The following is an 18989-nucleotide window of genomic DNA, read 5'->3' as shown; positions in this document are numbered from 1 at the left end:
TGGGTTATAGCCCATGTTTTTTGAAATTTTGAAAAAAAAAGTTAGCCTCGTTTCTCATCATTTTGGACCATGGGCTATAGCCCATATCGTACGGCATACTATAGCGCGCCTTTTTTCATCATTTTTGAAGATTTGAAAAAAATGACGAAATGACAAAAACGATGGGTTATAGCCCATGTTTTTTTTAATTTTGAAAAAAAAAGTTAGCCTCGTTTCTCATCATTTTGGACCATGGGCTATAGCCCATATCGTACGGCATACTATAGCGCGCCGTTTTTCATCATTTTTGAAGATTTGAAAAAAATGACGAAATGACAAAAACGATGGGTTATAGCCCATGTTTTTTGAAATTTTGAAAAAAAAAGTTAGCCTCGTTTCTCATCATTTTGGACCATGGGCTATAGCCCATATCGTACCGCATACTATAGCGCGCCGTTTTTCATCATTTTTGAAGATTTAAAAAAAATGACGAAATGACAAAAACGATGGGTTATAGCCCATGTTTTTTGAAATTTTGAAAAAAAAAGTTAGCCTCGTTTCTCATCATTTTGGACCATGGGCTGTAGCCCATATCGTACGGCATACTATAGCGCGCCGTTTTTCATCATTTTTGAAGATTTGAAAAAAATGACGAAATGACAAAAACGATGGGTTATAGCCCATGTTTTTTGAAATTTTGAAAAAAAAAGTTAGCCTCGTTTCTCATCATTTTGGACCATGGGCTGTAGCCCATATCGTACGGCATACTATAGCGCGCCGTTTTTCATAATTTTTGAAGATTTGAAAAAAATGACGAAATGACAAAAACGATGGGTTATAGCCCATGTTTTTTGAAATTTTGAAAAAAAAAGTTAGCCTCGTTTCTCATCATTTTGGACCATGGGCTATAGCCCATATCGTACGGCATACTATAGCGCGCCGTTTTTCATCATTTTTGAAGATTTTAAAAAAATGACGAAATGACAAAAACGATGGGCTATAGCCCATGTTTTTTGAAATTTTGAAAAAAAAAGTTAGCCTCGTTTCTCATCATTTTGGACCATGGGCTATAGCCCATATCGTACGGCATACTATAGCGCGCCGTTTTTCATCATTTTTGAAGATTTGAAAAAAATGACGAAATGACAAAAACGATGGGTTATAGCCCATGTTTTTTGAAATTTTGAAAAAAAAAGTTAGCCTTGTTTCTCATCATTTTGGACCATGGGCTGTAGCCCATATCGTACGGCATACTATAGCGCGCCGTTTTTCATCATTTTTGAAGATTTGAAAAAAATGACGAAATGACAAAAACGATGGGTTATAGCCCATGTTTTTTGAAATTTTGAAAAAAAAAGTTAGCCTCGTTTCTCATCATTTTGGACCATGGGCTGTAGCCCATATCGTACGGCATACTATAGCGCGCCGTTTTTCATCATTTTTGAAGATTTGAAAAAAATGACGAAATGACAAAAACGATGGGTTATAGCCCATGTTTTTTGAAATTTTGAAAAAAAAAGTTAGCCTCGTTTCTCATCATTTTGGACCATGGGCTATAGCCCATATCGTACGGCATACTATAGCGCGCCGTTTTTCATCATTTTTGAAGATTTTAAAAAAATGACGAAATGACAAAAACGATGGGCTATAGCCCATGTTTTTTGAAATTTTGAAAAAAAAAGTTAGCCTCGTTTCTCATCATTTTGGACCATGGGCTATAGCCCATATCGTACGGCATACTATAGCGCGCCGTTTTTCATCATTTTTGAAGATTTGAAAAAAATGACGAAATGACAAAAACGATGGGTTATAGCCCATGTTTTTTGAAATTTTGAAAAAAAAAGTTAGCCTCGTTTCTCATCATTTTGGACCATGGGCTGTAGCCCATATCGTACGGCATACTATAGCGCGCCGTTTTTCATCATTTTTGAAGATTTGAAAAAAATGACGAAATGACAAAAACGATGGGTTATAGCCCATGTTTTTTGAAATTTTGAAAAAAAAAGTTAGCCTCGTTTCTCATCATTTTGGACCATGGGCTGTAGCCCATATCGTACGGCATACTATAGCGCGCCGTTTTTCATCATTTTTGAAGATTTGAAAAAAATGACGAAATGACAAAAACGATGGGTTATAGCCCATGTTTTTTGAAATTTTGAAAAAAAAAGTTAGCCTCGTTTCTCATCATTTTGGACCATGGGCTAAAGCCCATATCGTACCGCATACTATAGCGCGCCGTTTTTCATCATTTTTGAAGATTTAAAAAAAATGACGAAATGACAAAAACGATGGGTTATAGCCCATGTTTTTTGAAATTTTGAAAAAAAAAGTTAGCCTCGTTTCTCATCATTTTGGACCATGGGCTGTAGCCCATATCGTACGGCATACTATAGCGCGCCGTTTTTCATCATTTTTGAAGATTTGAAAAAAATGACGAAATGACAAAAACGATGGGTTATAGCCCATGTTTTTTGAAATTTTGAAAAAAAAAGTTAGCCTCGTTTCTCATCATTTTGGACCATGGGCTGTAGCCCATATCGTACGGCATACTATAGCGCGCCGTTTTTCATAATTTTTGAAGATTTGAAAAAAATGACGAAATGACAAAAACGATGGGTTATAGCCCATGTTTTTTGAAATTTTGAAAAAAAAAGTTAGCCTCGTTTCTCATCATTTTGGACCATGGGCTATAGCCCATATCGTACGGCATACTATAGCGCGCCGTTTTTCATCATTTTTGAAGATTTAAAAAAAATGACGAAATGACAAAAACGATGGGCTATAGCCCATGTTTTTTGAAATTTTGAAAAAAAAAGTTAGCCTCGTTTCTCATCATTTTGGACCATGGGCTATAGCCCATATCGTACGGCATACTATAGCGCGCCGTTTTTCATCATTTTTGAAGATTTGAAAAAAATGACGAAATGACAAAAACGATGGGTTATAGCCCATGTTTTTTGAAATTTTGAAAAAAAAAGTTAGCCTTGTTTCTCATCATTTTGGACCATGGGCTGTAGCCCATATCGTACGGCATACTATAGCGCGCCGTTTTTCATCATTTTTGAAGATTTGAAAAAAATGACGAAATGACAAAAACGATGGGTTATAGCCCATGTTTTTTGAAATTTTGAAAAAAAAAGTTAGCCTCGTTTCTCATCATTTTGGACCATGGGCTGTAGCCCATATCGTACGGCATACTATAGCGCGCCGTTTTTCATCATTTTTGAAGATTTGAAAAAAATGACGAAATGACAAAAACGATGGGTTATAGCCCATGTTTTTTGAAATTTTGAAAAAAAAAGTTAGCCTCGTTTCTCATCATTTTGGACCATGGGCTATAGCCCATATCGTACGGCATACTATAGCGCGCCGTTTTTCATCATTTTTGAAGATTTTAAAAAAATGACGAAATGACAAAAACGATGGGCTATAGCCCATGTTTTTTGAAATTTTGAAAAAAAAAGTTAGCCTCGTTTCTCATCATTTTGGACCATGGGCTATAGCCCATATCGTACGGCATACTATAGCGCGCCGTTTTTCATCATTTTTGAAGATTTGAAAAAAATGACGAAATGACAAAAACGATGGGTTATAGCCCATGTTTTTTGAAATTTTGAAAAAAAAAGTTAGCCTCGTTTCTCATCATTTTGGACCATGGGCTGTAGCCCATATCGTACGGCATACTATAGCGCGCCGTTTTTCATCATTTTTGAAGATTTGAAAAAAATGACGAAATGACAAAAACGATGGGTTATAGCCCATGTTTTTTGAAATTTTGAAAAAAAAAGTTAGCCTCGTTTCTCATCATTTTGGACCATGGGCTGTAGCCCATATCGTACGGCATACTATAGCGCGCCGTTTTTCATCATTTTTGAAGATTTGAAAAAAATGACGAAATGACAAAAACGATGGGTTATAGCCCATGTTTTTTGAAATTTTGAAAAAAAAAGTTAGCCTCGTTTCTCATCATTTTGGACCATGGGCTGTAGCCCATATCGTACGGCATACTATAGCGCGCCGTTTTTCATCATTTTTGAAGATTTGAAAAAAATGACGAAATGACAAAAACGATGGGTTATAGCCCATGTTTTTTGAAATTTTGAAAAAAAAAGTTAGCCTCGTTTCTCATCATTTTGGACCATGGGCTGTAGCCCATATCGTACGGCATACTATAGCGCGCAGTTTTTCATCATTTTTGAAGATTTGAAAAAAATTACGAAATGACAAAAACGATGGGTTATAGCCCATGTTTTTTGAAATTTTGAAAAAAAAAGTTAGCCTCGTTTCTCATCATTTTGGACTGTGGGCTATAGCCCATATCGTACGGCATACTATAGCGCGCAGTTTTTCATCATTTTTGAAGATTTGAAAAAAATGACGAAATGACAAAAACGATGGGTTATAGCCCATGTTTTTTGAAATTTTGAAAAAAGAAGTTATCCTCGTTTCTCATCATTTTGGACCATGGGCTGTAGCCCATATCGTACGGCATACTATAGCACGCCGTTTTTCATTTTTGAGGATTTGAAAAAATAAAAAAAACGATGGGTTATAGCCCAAGTGTCAAATAATGGTTAGAAGCTATTTTTCAACAGCCAAAAGTGTCAAATAATGGTTAGAGAAAGTTTAAAAAATCAAAGCAAATACAGGTAATTCGAAAATGTTATTTTTGTACTTTTGTGTTTCTCTTCTTTATATATTACTTTACTGTTGAAATGTGTTGTATTATAGTGTTCTGATACTTGGTGCTGTGTTCGGATACTGATACGTCACGTGCAATGTACTTATATGTATGGTGTACTGCCTGCCTGAATGGTAACATACTGTGGAGCTGTGTTAGAGCACGCTGAAGGCCGCTGCTGGCAGGCAGTGATTGTGATGTCTAGTCTGTGACGTCATTAGGACATGAAGTATCCAAGCTATATGCTGCTGTAAGTGTAATAAACCTTGTGAACGTTTTAATGTGACCATGTCTCTGTGTCATGTTAATCTCTTCTCCCGGGCCGGCCTGTCTGTCTGTCCGCCGCCGAACCATGGAAATGCCAACCGGGTCTTCACACACCAGAACCAGATGAGGGTCCAATACAGTTAATCATTACAAAATGTAAAATTTACATTTTAACCAAAGGACCTGTAAATGACAACACAAAAACTAAGGCACTGGTGTCGTACTTCTGGTTTACCGGAACGGGGTGCAACTCCCTGCAGTGCCCTGCTCAATTTGTTGTATTTACATGGTTCATTGGTCCATGGTCTCAGAGGTCATCGTTAGTCTTCATCATTTTTGAGGATTTAAAAAAGGTGAAAATTGAGGAAAATTGCGGAGTGTTGCGGAAAAAACGATGGGTTATAGCCGATGTTTTATGCCGATATTTTTATTGCGGAGTATTTTAGAGGAATTACGTAGTGTTGCGGAAAAATTGAGGAAAAATTGCGAAATTGCGGAAATTGCGGAAATTGCGGAAATTGAAAATTCCGGAATTGCGGAAATGGAAATTGCGGAATTGCGGAAATGGAAATTCTGGAAATTGCGAAATTGCGGAAATGCTAATTGCGGAATTGCGGAAATTGCGGAAATGGTAATTGCGGAAATTGCGGAAATGGAAATTCCGGAAATGGTAATTGCGGAAATTGCGGAAATGGAAATTGCGGTAATTGCGGAAATGGAAATTGTGGAAATTGCGAAATTGCGGAAATGCTAATTGCGGAATTGCGGAAATTGCGGAAATGGTAATTGCGGAAATTGCGGAAATGGAAATTCCGGAAATGGTAATTGCGGAAATTGCGGAAATGGAAATTGCGGTAATTGCGGAAATTGCGGAAATTGCGAAATTGCGGAAAAAACACTCCGCAAATTTTCCGCAACACTGGTATAATTGTGGAATTTTACTGTATGTCATTTATAATTTTAGGGCATTATGACCGTTTCAGAAATCAACACAACACAAATGTAAACAGATGCACATGTAACTTTCTTTCAGTATTTATTACACAATATAGTACAGTCCTGATCAATAACATGCCCATGTTTTTTGAAATTTTGGAAAAAAAAGTTATCATAGTTTTTCATCATTTTTGAGGATTTGAAAAAAATGAAAAGTGTGTGTGCCCCTCCACCCTCCCCCATGGCGCTGGCGCTGTGGAATGTCCATCTAAAAAGGAACAGTGAACCTCACGACGGCCATTTACACAAAGCACGCCAATTGTTGCAGCCTACACAGATCTATTCAGGCCCATTCAATTAATCAATCACTACATTAGTTGCCTGTTCAATCTATCATCTTTTGTTTTACTGTTTTACTTATATGAAGCATTAACACATGTATTATTTTGTAAAATGACAACCATCTGTGCAGACTTTTTCTGGTTGGAGGACTATGAAAAACTGGAATTATGTTTTAGGAAAGGTACTTTTGCTTTGGCAGACTTTTTATGCAGGGCGTGGGAAATAAGGCAGAATGTTTTGTTTGTGTAAAAAAAAAAAGGGAATATCAACAAAACATATCTGTTTATTGTACACAATGCAATATTGAATGCAATGATATGGTGTGTCCTGTAAGCCCATGTGGGCTGGGCGCCTTTGGTGCATGACACAAAAATAAAGAAATCTATCTATCTATCTATTCAGGCCCATTCAATTAATCTATCACTACATTAGTTGCCTGTTCAAAACTAAACTACACTTTATGAAATCATTGTTGCAGCCTACACACATATATTCAGGCCCATTCAGAACACATTTCCCAAATCTCAGTGATTTATCCACACATCGCTCTGTGTGTGTGTGTGTGTGTGTGTGTGTGTGTGTGTGTGTGTGTGTGTGTGTGTGTGTGTGTGTGTGTGTGTGTGTGTGTGTGTGTGTGTGTGTGTGTGTGGGCGTGTGTGTGTGTGTGTCGCGTCGCCCTCCAGCTGCAATTGCGAGTGTGCGCTGTGTGCAGGGCACACTACTGAGTTTAAAAACACAGCTGAAACATGAAGTGGAGTCTGTCAACTCCCGCAATTTCCTTCTTCCCATATTGCGCTGCAACGACACTGGGATGAGCCCCCCGAAGGGGGGCGAAATTCTAGTATATATACCGGTAGTTGATCGACACCTGGGTCTCCAATGACAAATTGCTAAAAATGTAACATTACTGTATCTGACCAAGTTAGCTGCATGTCTACTCCATTGTCTGCTGACTCTGCGGGGTGCATACTTAGTTTAGACTATAGTCATTGGTTAGACATGGGTTAAGGTTAGGTTTAGGTGTGCTGCCCCGTGGGAGGTTAGGGTTAGGGTGAGGGTTTGAGATAGGTTGTAGTTGTAGGACGAATGACTGGTCTAACCAATGACTAGTCTAAACCAAACTACTGTCTAAACTAAGTACTGCACCCGACTCTACTCCATAGTGGGTCTGGTGCTTTAGCCCGGTGGTTTTCAACCTTTTTCATAGCAAGGCCCATTATGTATTTGGAATTTTTAGCCTGTAGCTAACACCATTTGATGAGATTTAACCAAAACTTTGAATATTTTATTTATCGTTGGATAATAGTTTGGCCACAATTCCATGCCGTGTTGATATGAGAGGTAACAGGCAAACGTTGATCAAAATAGCAAATCTTCTAGTTCTCGAATTCACCATAAAATGAAACCTAACGGACAAAGGGATACAATCACTGCTCTAAAAGACAGAGATACAATGTCTAGGCTCAAGTGTTCAGCTACATACTGTCAAAGGAAGCGTTTTAGCTTTAGCTTCTCTTTTCCAAAGCATACTTGACGCACACTAGTGATCTGTATTACATTCTCATTGCATTTACCTGCCGTCACCTGGGGGTACAGGGCCTTCTACATTTCGGCCCCCAAACTCTGGAATGAACTCCCCGACCATCTCAGAGTTGCTCCCTCTCTCCTCTCATTTAAAACCTCACTCAAAACCCACCTCTTCAGGATATGCTTTCCCCAGCTGAGGTCTGGTTAGGATGTCCCCCTCTTCCCTCGTTTATCCTTTTACGGTATCCTTTTATTATTATTATTATTATCCAGAAGAGCCATTTGACCAGAGCAGGCCTTTGCCTGACCTCTCCGTGTCCATTAGTGGTGGTGAGGAGTGAGACTGTTCAACAGTAAACAACTCTAGTGACCGCCTGAACCCCACAATGACAGGAGAGAGGCCTCTAAACAACTCTAGTGACCACCTGAACCCCATGATGACAGGAGAGAGGCCTCTAAGCCACAACAAACACACCTCACCCACTGCCCCCGTAGGCTAATGGCTAGAAATATAAGAGGGGAATTAGAGCAGTTAGAGACACAGAGAGGGGATAGAGATTATGAGATTATGGCCCCTATCTTGCACCTAAATTTAGGGATAAGGCGTGGGCCCGTGGCGCAAGATAAAAGTGTGTGTGTGTGTGTGTGTGTGTGTGTGTGTGTGCATGTGCTTGCATGCATGCTTCCATGGGGCATGAGTACCTTGGGTTTAACTCACTGCAACTATGCCTCCCAAGTAGCCAAGCATGTCCAAACTCCAAATCTCTTCAGCTGATAACCAGGATGCCAATCTGAGAACCCATCGTAAAGAAAAATCACACACGTGTGAACTCAAAAACAGCACCCTCTTTTCCCTGGAATATGACTGAGTCTCGAGAGAATACCAGGATGCTAGCTTCCACCCAGAGAGCTTTCACCACTTTCAACCATGGCATTCCCCATTTTGGGCGCATGTCTTCGTCGAAAACGTTCAAAACACCTTTTCAAAACAATAAAACAACAACATTTCTAACATTTTTCGAAAATGTTTCGAAAATAGATTATCTACAAACTTACAGCATGTCACCGCAAGCTTACAAATTCCTTTATAAATCAGGTGTGTAAAGTGGTTAAGCCACAACAACAGGCGAAGACACGTGGCAGTTGACACCCAAACATTGAGCTGAACTGAACCCACTAACCCGCCGGCCCGTCGGCCATTGTTCTGCTGGGCCTTTGTTTAACACGTTGATGTGTTTGTTGACATAGTGACCCCCTGACCCTCCACCTACCCCCCACCAGACCTAAACCTCCTCCACCTTCCTCTCTCTCTCTCTATCCTGGTCGTCTCTCCTCCACCAACCTACACTCCACACTCCTTCACCTTTTCACCCCTCTTGTTGCTTTCCTCCCCTGTCTGTCCGTCCTTCTGTCCTGATCCTCACTCCATCCCCTCCAACCCCCTGCGAGTGACGAGTCCCGACCTACCTACCTACCGACCTACACCTACCGACCTACCATGTTTGTGTGTCTGTCTGTCTCCGTCTCTCTCTCTCCCCCACTCACCCCCTCCCTCTGCATCCTTGAACAAGTTTCCTGTCACAGGACGCAGCCAGGGTCCATCTGGTGGGGGAGAACTGAAACAGGATGTCCTGCAGAGGAGAGGAGTGGAGCGGAGGTTTAATTTGATGAGAAGAAAAATGTCTAAGAACAACTATAGCTCATTAAAAAAATCCTTTAAGTTTCGTTCATCCATTCAATCAGATCCATGTGTGCCTCTTGCATTGTGTTGTATTATATTTATTGTCTTGCTTTGAGAAAGAGAGACATTTCCATTAAAGTGTCAATTTAGTTAGTGTTAATGTGTAAGTGTTAATCTGAAATCTCACACACATACCATTTGACACCATTTGACCAAGACGTAATATGAAACAGATTGATCTACTAACAGATCTTTTTTCACATCTTACTGGTACATTACTTTCTGGGAAAAACAAAGGTACTGGATCGCACAAATTCCCTCTTGCCACTTTGTGCGATCTAGTACCTTTGTTTTTCGTGATGTTGATTTGAGTGGAAGTCAGAGCGCGGTGGTTAAAAGAAAAGACATTTAATTCTGGGACCCACTACAGTGGTGCATAGGCATAGGCACAGAGTTCTTTACTCAGTAAAATCTTTTGTGATGGTGAACCTATATAACACTATACACTGGCCTTAAAATAGCATCCATATTCTGGTGTGTGTATGGCGGGGGGGGGGGGGGGGGAGTGGGCGTCGATGCACAATAGGCGTGTAGAAATCAGCGACCCCCTCACCAACAAAACAAACAAAAATAAAAAATAAATGTCTGTTTATAACACGACCTATTGACCCCTGGAGATGCACACTGAGCAGTCAGCTAATTGGGGTCGCATTCACAGAGACGGACGCCGGACACACACACGGACACATGGACGGAGTGCAAAACATACTCTCTTCCCATGCCTTCGGCCTGGTGGAGACAATTAATATCATCAGTAACACCTGTGAAGGAAGTATAGGGAAGCGACCCGGAAATAGGAAGAGTTATTCTGTGTGCCTATTCAGTGTTCAGGGAGGGAACACCAGTGTTTGGCACTCAGGGACTGGTGCTGTCAGCACATGTCCCCGGCGAGTGATGACACACACCGACACTGTACAACCTGCAGAGGGCCTTCCTCACTCTGATAAGGCTGAGCCAAACTAAACAAATGATGCCTGAACGAACATGCACACATTCACACACACACACACACACACACACACACACTTTAATCACCTGGGATCCCATTGTCACATATCAGCAGAAGGTCTGTCCCATTACAGTCCATTGACCTCAGTTATTGTGAACCTGGCTGACTACATGTGGGTGTGAAAAGCTTTTGGAGTGAAATGCCATTGGCTTGTGCGTCTGTATAAAGCCTAGTGCAGGAAAAAAGGATAGAGAAGTTGGTTATTATTGAGCGGTCCTATAACCGCTCCAAGGAACAGCCGTGTGTGTCTGTCCGTCTATCTGTCCGTTTTTAGCATGGAACGTCTGTTTATAACACAACCTATTGACCCCTGCAGATGCACACTGAGCAGTCCGCTAATTGGGGTCGCATGCATGCACGCACGCAGACAGACAGACACGCACAAACAAACCTAGATTATTCTATTGCTTTACACAAAGTCACACAATGGTGTTGTAGAGAATATAGCAAATCTGCAATAGCCGATGTAACAGATCTACTACTTGTACTGTATAGTTATTTTCACTCTTTCCTTTTTTTGGGGGGGTCTTTGTCCAAAATACAGATTGATTAGTGATCAATTATATTGCCAAATGATCAATTATGGATTAACTGTTGCTCCCCTGTATAGGCTGTACTTCATCCCAAATTCTTCCAGCTGCTTCTGATACAGTATATCAGTCTCTTGATCAAAGCTCGGAGCTATCATTCAGAACCATAGCATTCCTCTTCCCCTAACCATTACCCAGAACCACATGCTACTGTCTTATCACATCAAATACAAAGGTTTTATGCACTCCACGTTGTCTGTCAGAATGCAGATTCAGTGATGCTATTGTTTTAAGCTCTATAATATGAATAGCTCAAAAGACCAATCTACACTGAACCACAGCTATTGTATTGTAAGAGACCAGTCACCAGACATCCTCTCTGAAATCTCTCTCTCTCTCTCTCACTTGCGCGCGCGCACACACACACACACACACACAGACAGATGGAGTAGATTCTGATCCAGTTGGCACAAGAGCGCTATGAGAGGGAAGTTTCCTCGGCTCTTAACTTCCTTATCCTCGTCCCTGACCCCAATACTCTATCCCCCTATACATTCGAGTTCGCACACACACACACACACACACACACACACACACACACACACACAAATAATATTTAATACCGCCATTGTTCTTGCTTTGACGAGCGACCCCACAGTTACCATTGTTTACTGGTCAGCATGGGAAGCTATTTCTCATAGCCTAGATACAAGATATTATAGTCCTGTGGGAGGCTAACTATGTTTACTGCATGTTTCCTATGCAATAATGTCAACATATTCTCTACAGCCAAATCGGCAATCATAAAGAAGCATATTTTCTTGAGAACATAGTTTGGCAGGAGTGGAAGTGGAACGCATTATTACATGCATGTTGTTACTAGACATTTGGTTTCTGAAAATAATATTGCGAGCAGTTGTTTAAATGTTATAACCAAATAACATAAGATGATGAACACATTGAACCACCAGTGTGTGTGTGTGTGTGTGTGTGTGTGTGGGAAGATGAGGTTGCTGACACTGGGAGAGGATTCACAATCACAGGAAGCACTAATTAAACCCAAAATGACACACACTTCCACACAGACAGACGCACAGATGAGCAGGTACACGTACTGTAAAACCCGAGTGTTATTTAACACAAGTGTTTATAAATAGAACAATTTGGTCTCATAAGACTTTCTCTCAGAGAGTTACAGATCTCCCTCACGATTGACTTTACTTCACTACTAGTAGGCTACTACTACTACTACTACACACACACACACACACACACACACACACACACACACACACACACACACACACACAGATGGAGTAGATTCTGATCCAGTTGGCACGAGAGCGCTATGAGAGGGACGTTTCCTCGGCTCTTAACTTCCTTATCCTCGTCCCTGACCCCAATACTCTACCCCCTATACATTGGAGTCACACTGGTAATAATAATACTTTTCATTGATTGAATATATATATAAAACACACAGACACAAAAATATCAGATTTAAAAGCTCACATTGCATCAACACTGCAACACTGTTATATGACACATTTTTATGAAAGAACTGAAGAGAGCAAGATCTTTATAAAGTGGTATCAAATACTTAGATGTTCCCAGCATGCTATAACTTACAGTTGACTTATCATGTTAATTGGTGCATTTCTACCAAACACGTATCATTATAACAAATATCTTCTTTCTAGAACGAAGAAGTGCTTTCTAACAGTAAAGATGACAAATACATTAAGTTATTCAAAAGTCAAAACCAACAAAATTCCCCTCATAGTTACTGGTAACATGTCTGGAGTGCGGTTAGGAACAGAAAACTCCCATTTAAACACATAGCTTTGTGTGTGACATGTGTGTGGTGTGTGTGTGTGTGTGTGTGTGTGTGTGTGTGTGTGTGTGTGACAGCTGTGCACCACTTGAACGTGATAAACGACAGCACAGGAAGTTCCTTGGCACAGAAGGCCCCTAACCAGAATTCGGGAAATAATGCTTAAGCCACCACATGTGGCCACCACGTTCAGTCAGTCAGTCAGTCAGTCAGTAACACGTCTAGAATGCACAGATGAATACCTTCACACATCTCTGTTTGGGCTGTATATTTACTTTTCAAATTGTAAAATTGTCAATATTTCTGTAAATTAAGCATTAAATGGAACCCTGGTCTGTAGGCTATATTGTATGGTATTTACGGTATATTTATGCAGAGACTCACTTCTGGAAATCAGTGGCAGAAAGAAGAAAGGGAGTATTTACTGGTCCCAACGGGAAAGGGAAATTACTTTTCTGCCTTCACCCAGTAGATGGCTGCTGAGATAGCTCAGCTGAGCACATGTGGGGGGTGGTTAATTGTCTTGCTCTGGGATAGGACACATAGATTGGACGAGCCGAAGGGTCAAACTTCTGACTGCCAGATGCAAATGGCCTCTTTACCCACTCATATTCGGCCGCCCACACAAGTGCATAGTAATGAATCCATTTGATTAGACCATTCATTCAGTCATTTCAGTCAGTCATACAGTTCTTTATTCTTCCTCCCAGATTCAACCAATCACCATCAGCTGCATTCACTTAGCTGTTTCGTCACACAAACTATGACTAAATTGACAACTGACAATTTCGTCAACAAATACAAACTATAGGCCTACACGAAAATGTTAGGGATGAACTATACAGCAGAAATCCAGTAGAACTATATGAATTATTCAAGTATGCACTTCTTTACCGGCATTACTGATCGCATACAAACTTAGATACAAATAAAACAAATCAAAACAAAGTATATCCCTTGGCCCCACAATATTAACCTGGTCTAATCCAAGAAAAACATCCTGGATTCCGCATTCACAGAGCATATTACGCATGTCCTCTATCCATGGTCCATTCTGTTGTTTATCCCAATTAAATAGGCTACTATAAGTCAAGTCAGTTTATAAAAGGTCCGAACATAGCTGATTTACAAGCTTGTAAGTGTAAAAATCAAGCTTTGAGACGCCATCACGGCCCCACCAAAATACACACACACACACACACACACACACACACACACACACACACACACACACACACACACACACACACAAAGCCTTAAATCCAGGAGATTTCTTTCCTGAAATGATAATTTGACGACAAAAACAAACTGAACTAAAAAAACTACTTAAGATCTTCCCATGTGTGTGTGCATTGCATTGCGGTGTCCTGTTGAGTGTATGTTAAGGGGTAGACTACAGTAGGGCTCAATGTTGTCATGTATTTTTTTATACTTTGTTATTTGCATGTAGTGGAGAATATATTTAGTGGCATGCATTTTTATGAAAATTTAAATTATAACGCAAACTAAATAGTAACCTCTAATACTAGGCCTTAAATACTATTATTTAAAGACTGATGACATTGTAATCACCCTCAGGATAATGCAAATCAGACCACAGGTATTCTGTGGAGATCATAGTGTCAGATATTGATAATATCTATCTGGTCATTGTTTAACATTATACAATGGCACCACCTGCTGTTTAATATATATATAACTTTCAACATGCTAGTGGCTGAAAAAGTACAATTTGAAAATGGATTGTGTTCCTGCTTGGATCAATAGCAACGTTCATATAACGGTATAACAATGGAAAACAAATTGCTCATGGTTTCAAAGGAAAAATACAGTGACATTAATTTATTGCATTTGTATTGATGTTATATTATCATTAACATCGTGTTGCGTGGATTAGTTGGGGCCCACAGGTTAAGAACCATTGATGATTGAGGGCAGATCACTGATCTGAGATCAGGACTCAACTAGGCCCATGGAGTTGCAGAGCAGCGCAATGAGGTCCAGATCCAGATATAGGCGACACAGGGAGCACACAACACCCAGAGAGGAGAACCCCACCAGAGTCCACAACACCTTGGCACTGAGATACAGAGGGGCTAGACTGCAGGGAGGGACACATATTGAGACTGAGAGAGTCGGATAGATGGATATAGCAGATTAAATCATGGTCTTATTGCTGTGTTAATACGGCAGCACATAGTTGCACGTATGTGGTTGGTGTGGTTTGTTCTTTGTTGTAGGCTACCAAAGCTTAAGTTATTTCAAGTCAGCATGATATTTTCTTACACACAAGAAGCAAGCAGTTGAACCTCAAAAGCCACCTGCAAGATAACAGCAGACTACACATAAACAACAGCTTACAGTGATAGAAAATAGATATACAAAAACTAGGGATGCTCTGGATCGTCTTTCTTCGTTAGATTTGTCGTATACAATGTATACAACTTTTTATGATAATTATCGGCATGAAGAATTAGAGGAATGGAGTGAACGTACACGATCAAGGCTACACACTTGCATGAGTAGCATGAAATATTATATATTATTATTATTATATATATTATAATACTTTTTCCCTTCCTAGAAATGTAGTGGAGTCAAAAGTACAATATTTCCCTGACTTGACGAAGATGTAACTGAAACATCAAAACCTTGGCGCTTATTACTTGTACCCTGTTAATAAATTGTCTGAGCTGCTCCGGTGCCTTCTTTTCTCATGTAACCTGTCCTGCCTCTGAGATGCACCAGACGGGCCTGCCATAGGCTAGAGGCCTCTGAGATGCACCAGACGGGCCTGCCATAGGCTAGAGGCTGCCTCTGAGATGCACCAGACTGGCCTGCTATAGCCTAGAGGCCTCTGAGATGCACCAGACGGGCCTGCCATAGGCTAGAGGCTGCCTCTGAGATGCACCAGACTGGCCTGCCATAGCCTAGAGGCCTCTGAGATGCACCAGACGGGCCTGCCATAGCCTAGAGGCCTCCGAGATGCACCAGACGGGCCTGCCGTAGGCTAGAGGCGCGGTTGGAACTCCCTTCTGTACAATATTTCTCTTTGAAATGTAGTGGCGTGAAAGCAGTATCTAAAAATACAATTACTCAAGTAATGTAGACACTCAAAAAAGAAAAAGATAAAAAGGAGTTAGTTACTGTCCACCACTTGTTTTAATACTGCTAATAGAGGACAAATATTGATACGGGTGTGCAGCTATGATCAATAGAGGCCACGGTGCAAGGCGTTTTCCCCGGGCTAAGCCACTGATACCTACACTCCAACATACTGTGTAGACTTTGACAGTGCAAAGGAAAAATGAGTAATCTCAGAGATTTTTGTTAAGAATAAACCGAGCTGGGGCAAAAGTTTGTGAGTGTGGTGGGGACTCTATCCATCTCATGCCAGGATGTTAATATGAATCGGTCACAGCATGTAGATATTAATTTCACAGATCAGACATATACATGACCACATCCTTCTTTACCAGAAGGGCAAGTCTAGTATCTATCACATCAGAACACACACGTACCGGCCATGTGCAGACTGAGAATAGCCATTGAAGTAAAGGAGCCGTCCATATAAATACAGAAGTCCAAAGAAGGAGGAGATGCCTGGAATTGAAGCAAACAACAGCATGGTTTAACTTTAACCCTAGAACACTAAACATCCTTTTTGTCACACCATCACTAAACTGTTTTACCCAATGTAAAATATTCCATAAAAGATATTTCTCATCAAAATATATTGATGTACACATGTATACATGGCAACTTGAGGTACACTCCTTGGGCTCAAAACAGCCATAGCCACTTGCCCAAATGTGCCCAAAATGTGCTGACCTCATCACATTTGTGCTGATCTCATCACATTTATCACGATGGCCATTTTTAGCACAATGAGTGTTTATTGTGCAAAACTAATGCTTGGAATGAATTCAGAATCATGAAAATACCCTAATTTGACATGTCACATGATAAGGAAAGTTTGACATTTTTGCCTTATATTGGCTGTTAATGGTAGGGTCACAAGAAACCCCTATACAAAACAAAGCTCAATACTGACAGCCGGTCAGCAAGTGGATTCATGAATATATAGACAATATTTTAGGCCAATAAAAAATAATATACCAACATTTCCCACCCCACAAGCCCGGCTGCTGGATTATCACTAAACACGGATGAAATTCACCCGAACAGGGATGTGGGCAGGGAAACAAACCTACCTTTTATGATGTCACTGAGCATCATGAAGGTACTGAAAGAGTAAGACCCACCCACCTCAGACATCAGCAACATTATGAAAATTACCGTGTTTAGTGTTCTAGGGTTAATATTGATCAACTGTTAAGGGTGATACTGTGGACCACGCATTTAGTGTTTTCCCTTTGATCCTGTTATCAGACAATTGGATTCAAATTCCACCTGTATCAGAGTGAAGAAATCTTCACTTTGACACAGGTGGAATTTCTCTGCCTGTGCCAACAGAGTCTTTCTCTGTTGGCATGCTAAAATAGAAGCCATTGTTCTTGCATTAACACAAAATATTATTGAAATCTGATGAGGTCACTATAGTAGGCAGGTTTCAGAACTTGTCCACAGACCTCCTTTGAGACACAGAAATGGTAACATCTTATAATGCGTGTTATCGAGGATCAGCTATATGAATGAAGGTAGGTTAAAGGCAGCTAGGCTCCTAATGCATTCCTGACAAACGTTGCTGTATGTCACTCCCCATCTCTCTCGTCTGTCTCCACTTACACTTAAAAAAAATGAAAAGAAAATGGGTGGAGTAAGGTTGAGTATAGCCAGTTATATAGTGACAGTAAATGGTCAGTGTTATTAAAAGAAAGGACTCTGTGGCACATTACCTTGATGGAAAAACAGACCAGACATCCACAGAACAGTGATGAAGATAGGGAAGTATTCGGAACAGTTAGCTCTGAAGACAGAAATATATTGATTTAGTAAGGTGGACAAACGCCTGCTAAAAAACACACACATTTGAAAATTAACAACTATAACAACTGGTCAAACATTGGCAAAGAATATAAGAACAGAGATTTAGAAAACATTTACAGGATGGCAGACTAGAATACTAACTGGGCTCTGAAGACCCTCTCAAAATCAGGACATCCTGAAGTGGAAGGTGGAAATACAGAATACTTTCTCCTGGCATAGATGACCTGCAAGGAAAAATAGGCTAAAAACAAAGTTAGTTTACTTTGCATAGCACACAGATGCACATGATTAAGTAGCTACTACATAATAGTACAAATACGTTATCAACACACACTTCAACCAGTAGGAGTACTATTCCAGAGAAAAGCACTGGAGCACATAATCTTTAAATGAAAACAGCAAGCGTGACACTGCAAATGTTCCAGCATCTTCAGAGCCAATCATTTACAGTACACAATATCCAGAATCTTTCTCTGGGTTGGTTCTAAATATTGAACTGTCAATGCTAGCCTTGGAACAAGACTTATATAGATTAATTCTATCGAGTCTGACTTTTACCTATCATATTATATGCAGAAATCTATAAAATACATTATGATAGTCTTGATCCAATGATATCAATGTATGACATTGAGGGATTTCGTCTTACAAATTTAGTTATGCAGGTTGTCTCTGCATCATCCACTACATTGCAAATAAAACAATAAAACCAATGCATTACTATACAGGTTTAGTCATTAGTAAACAGTCTTACCTTGCTCCAAAACTCCCAAGACAGACACAGCTGCCAAACACACAATGTGTTCAAGGTGCATCTCTCCGTTGTCTGTACAACATGCAACACTACTCTGCCAGTGCAAAAACTCCTTTAACATGATACTTCCTGATACCTTCCTTTCTAATACACATTTTGTTTCCCCTTTCCACTACGTGGGAATATGAAGCCCAATGATGACTGGCCCTGTTGTACGTGGCATAAAGTAACTTGGTAGCTACAAGTTACTTTATGCCACATCAACAAAAGCCTGGGTACCGAGGCTAGTGGTCAACACGATGCAGATTGTGGGGTGACAAAATAACTGTTAACCAAGACAAATCTCTTTGTCACATTATAGACATGCAGCTTGCGCCGTGCTCAGGAAACATTAGTTGATTTGACCCCCAATCCAACCCATTGATGCCGAGTGCCAAGC

The 18989-nt window shown here is 40.3% G+C and overlaps 1 protein-coding gene across 1 annotated transcript; it reads right to left on the bottom strand.

Annotated features, from left to right (window-relative positions):
* Positions 1-14799: 14799 nt before the first annotated feature.
* On the bottom strand, positions 14800-18630 carry ltc4s (leukotriene C4 synthase; the record flags this gene model as incomplete). The annotated part of the gene is made up of 5 exons (XM_080773498.1): positions 18551-18630; positions 17938-18037; positions 17706-17776; positions 16368-16449; positions 14800-14947 (listed from the first exon to the last, which is right to left on the bottom strand). Exons 1-5 carry the CDS (start codon positions 18609-18611, stop codon positions 14800-14802), a joined length of 462 nt encoding a protein of 153 aa, XP_080629624.1. The 5' UTR covers positions 18612-18630.
* Between the last annotated feature and the right edge of the window lie 359 nt (positions 18631-18989).

Source organism: Protomyctophum bolini (assembly GCF_963924005.1).
Source record: "Protomyctophum bolini genome assembly, chromosome: 10".
NCBI classification, from domain to species: Eukaryota; Metazoa; Chordata; class Actinopteri; order Myctophiformes; family Myctophidae; genus Protomyctophum; species Protomyctophum bolini.
Note: the sequence above shows the minus strand (reverse complement) of the source record. Positions and strands in the feature narration are given on the sequence as shown.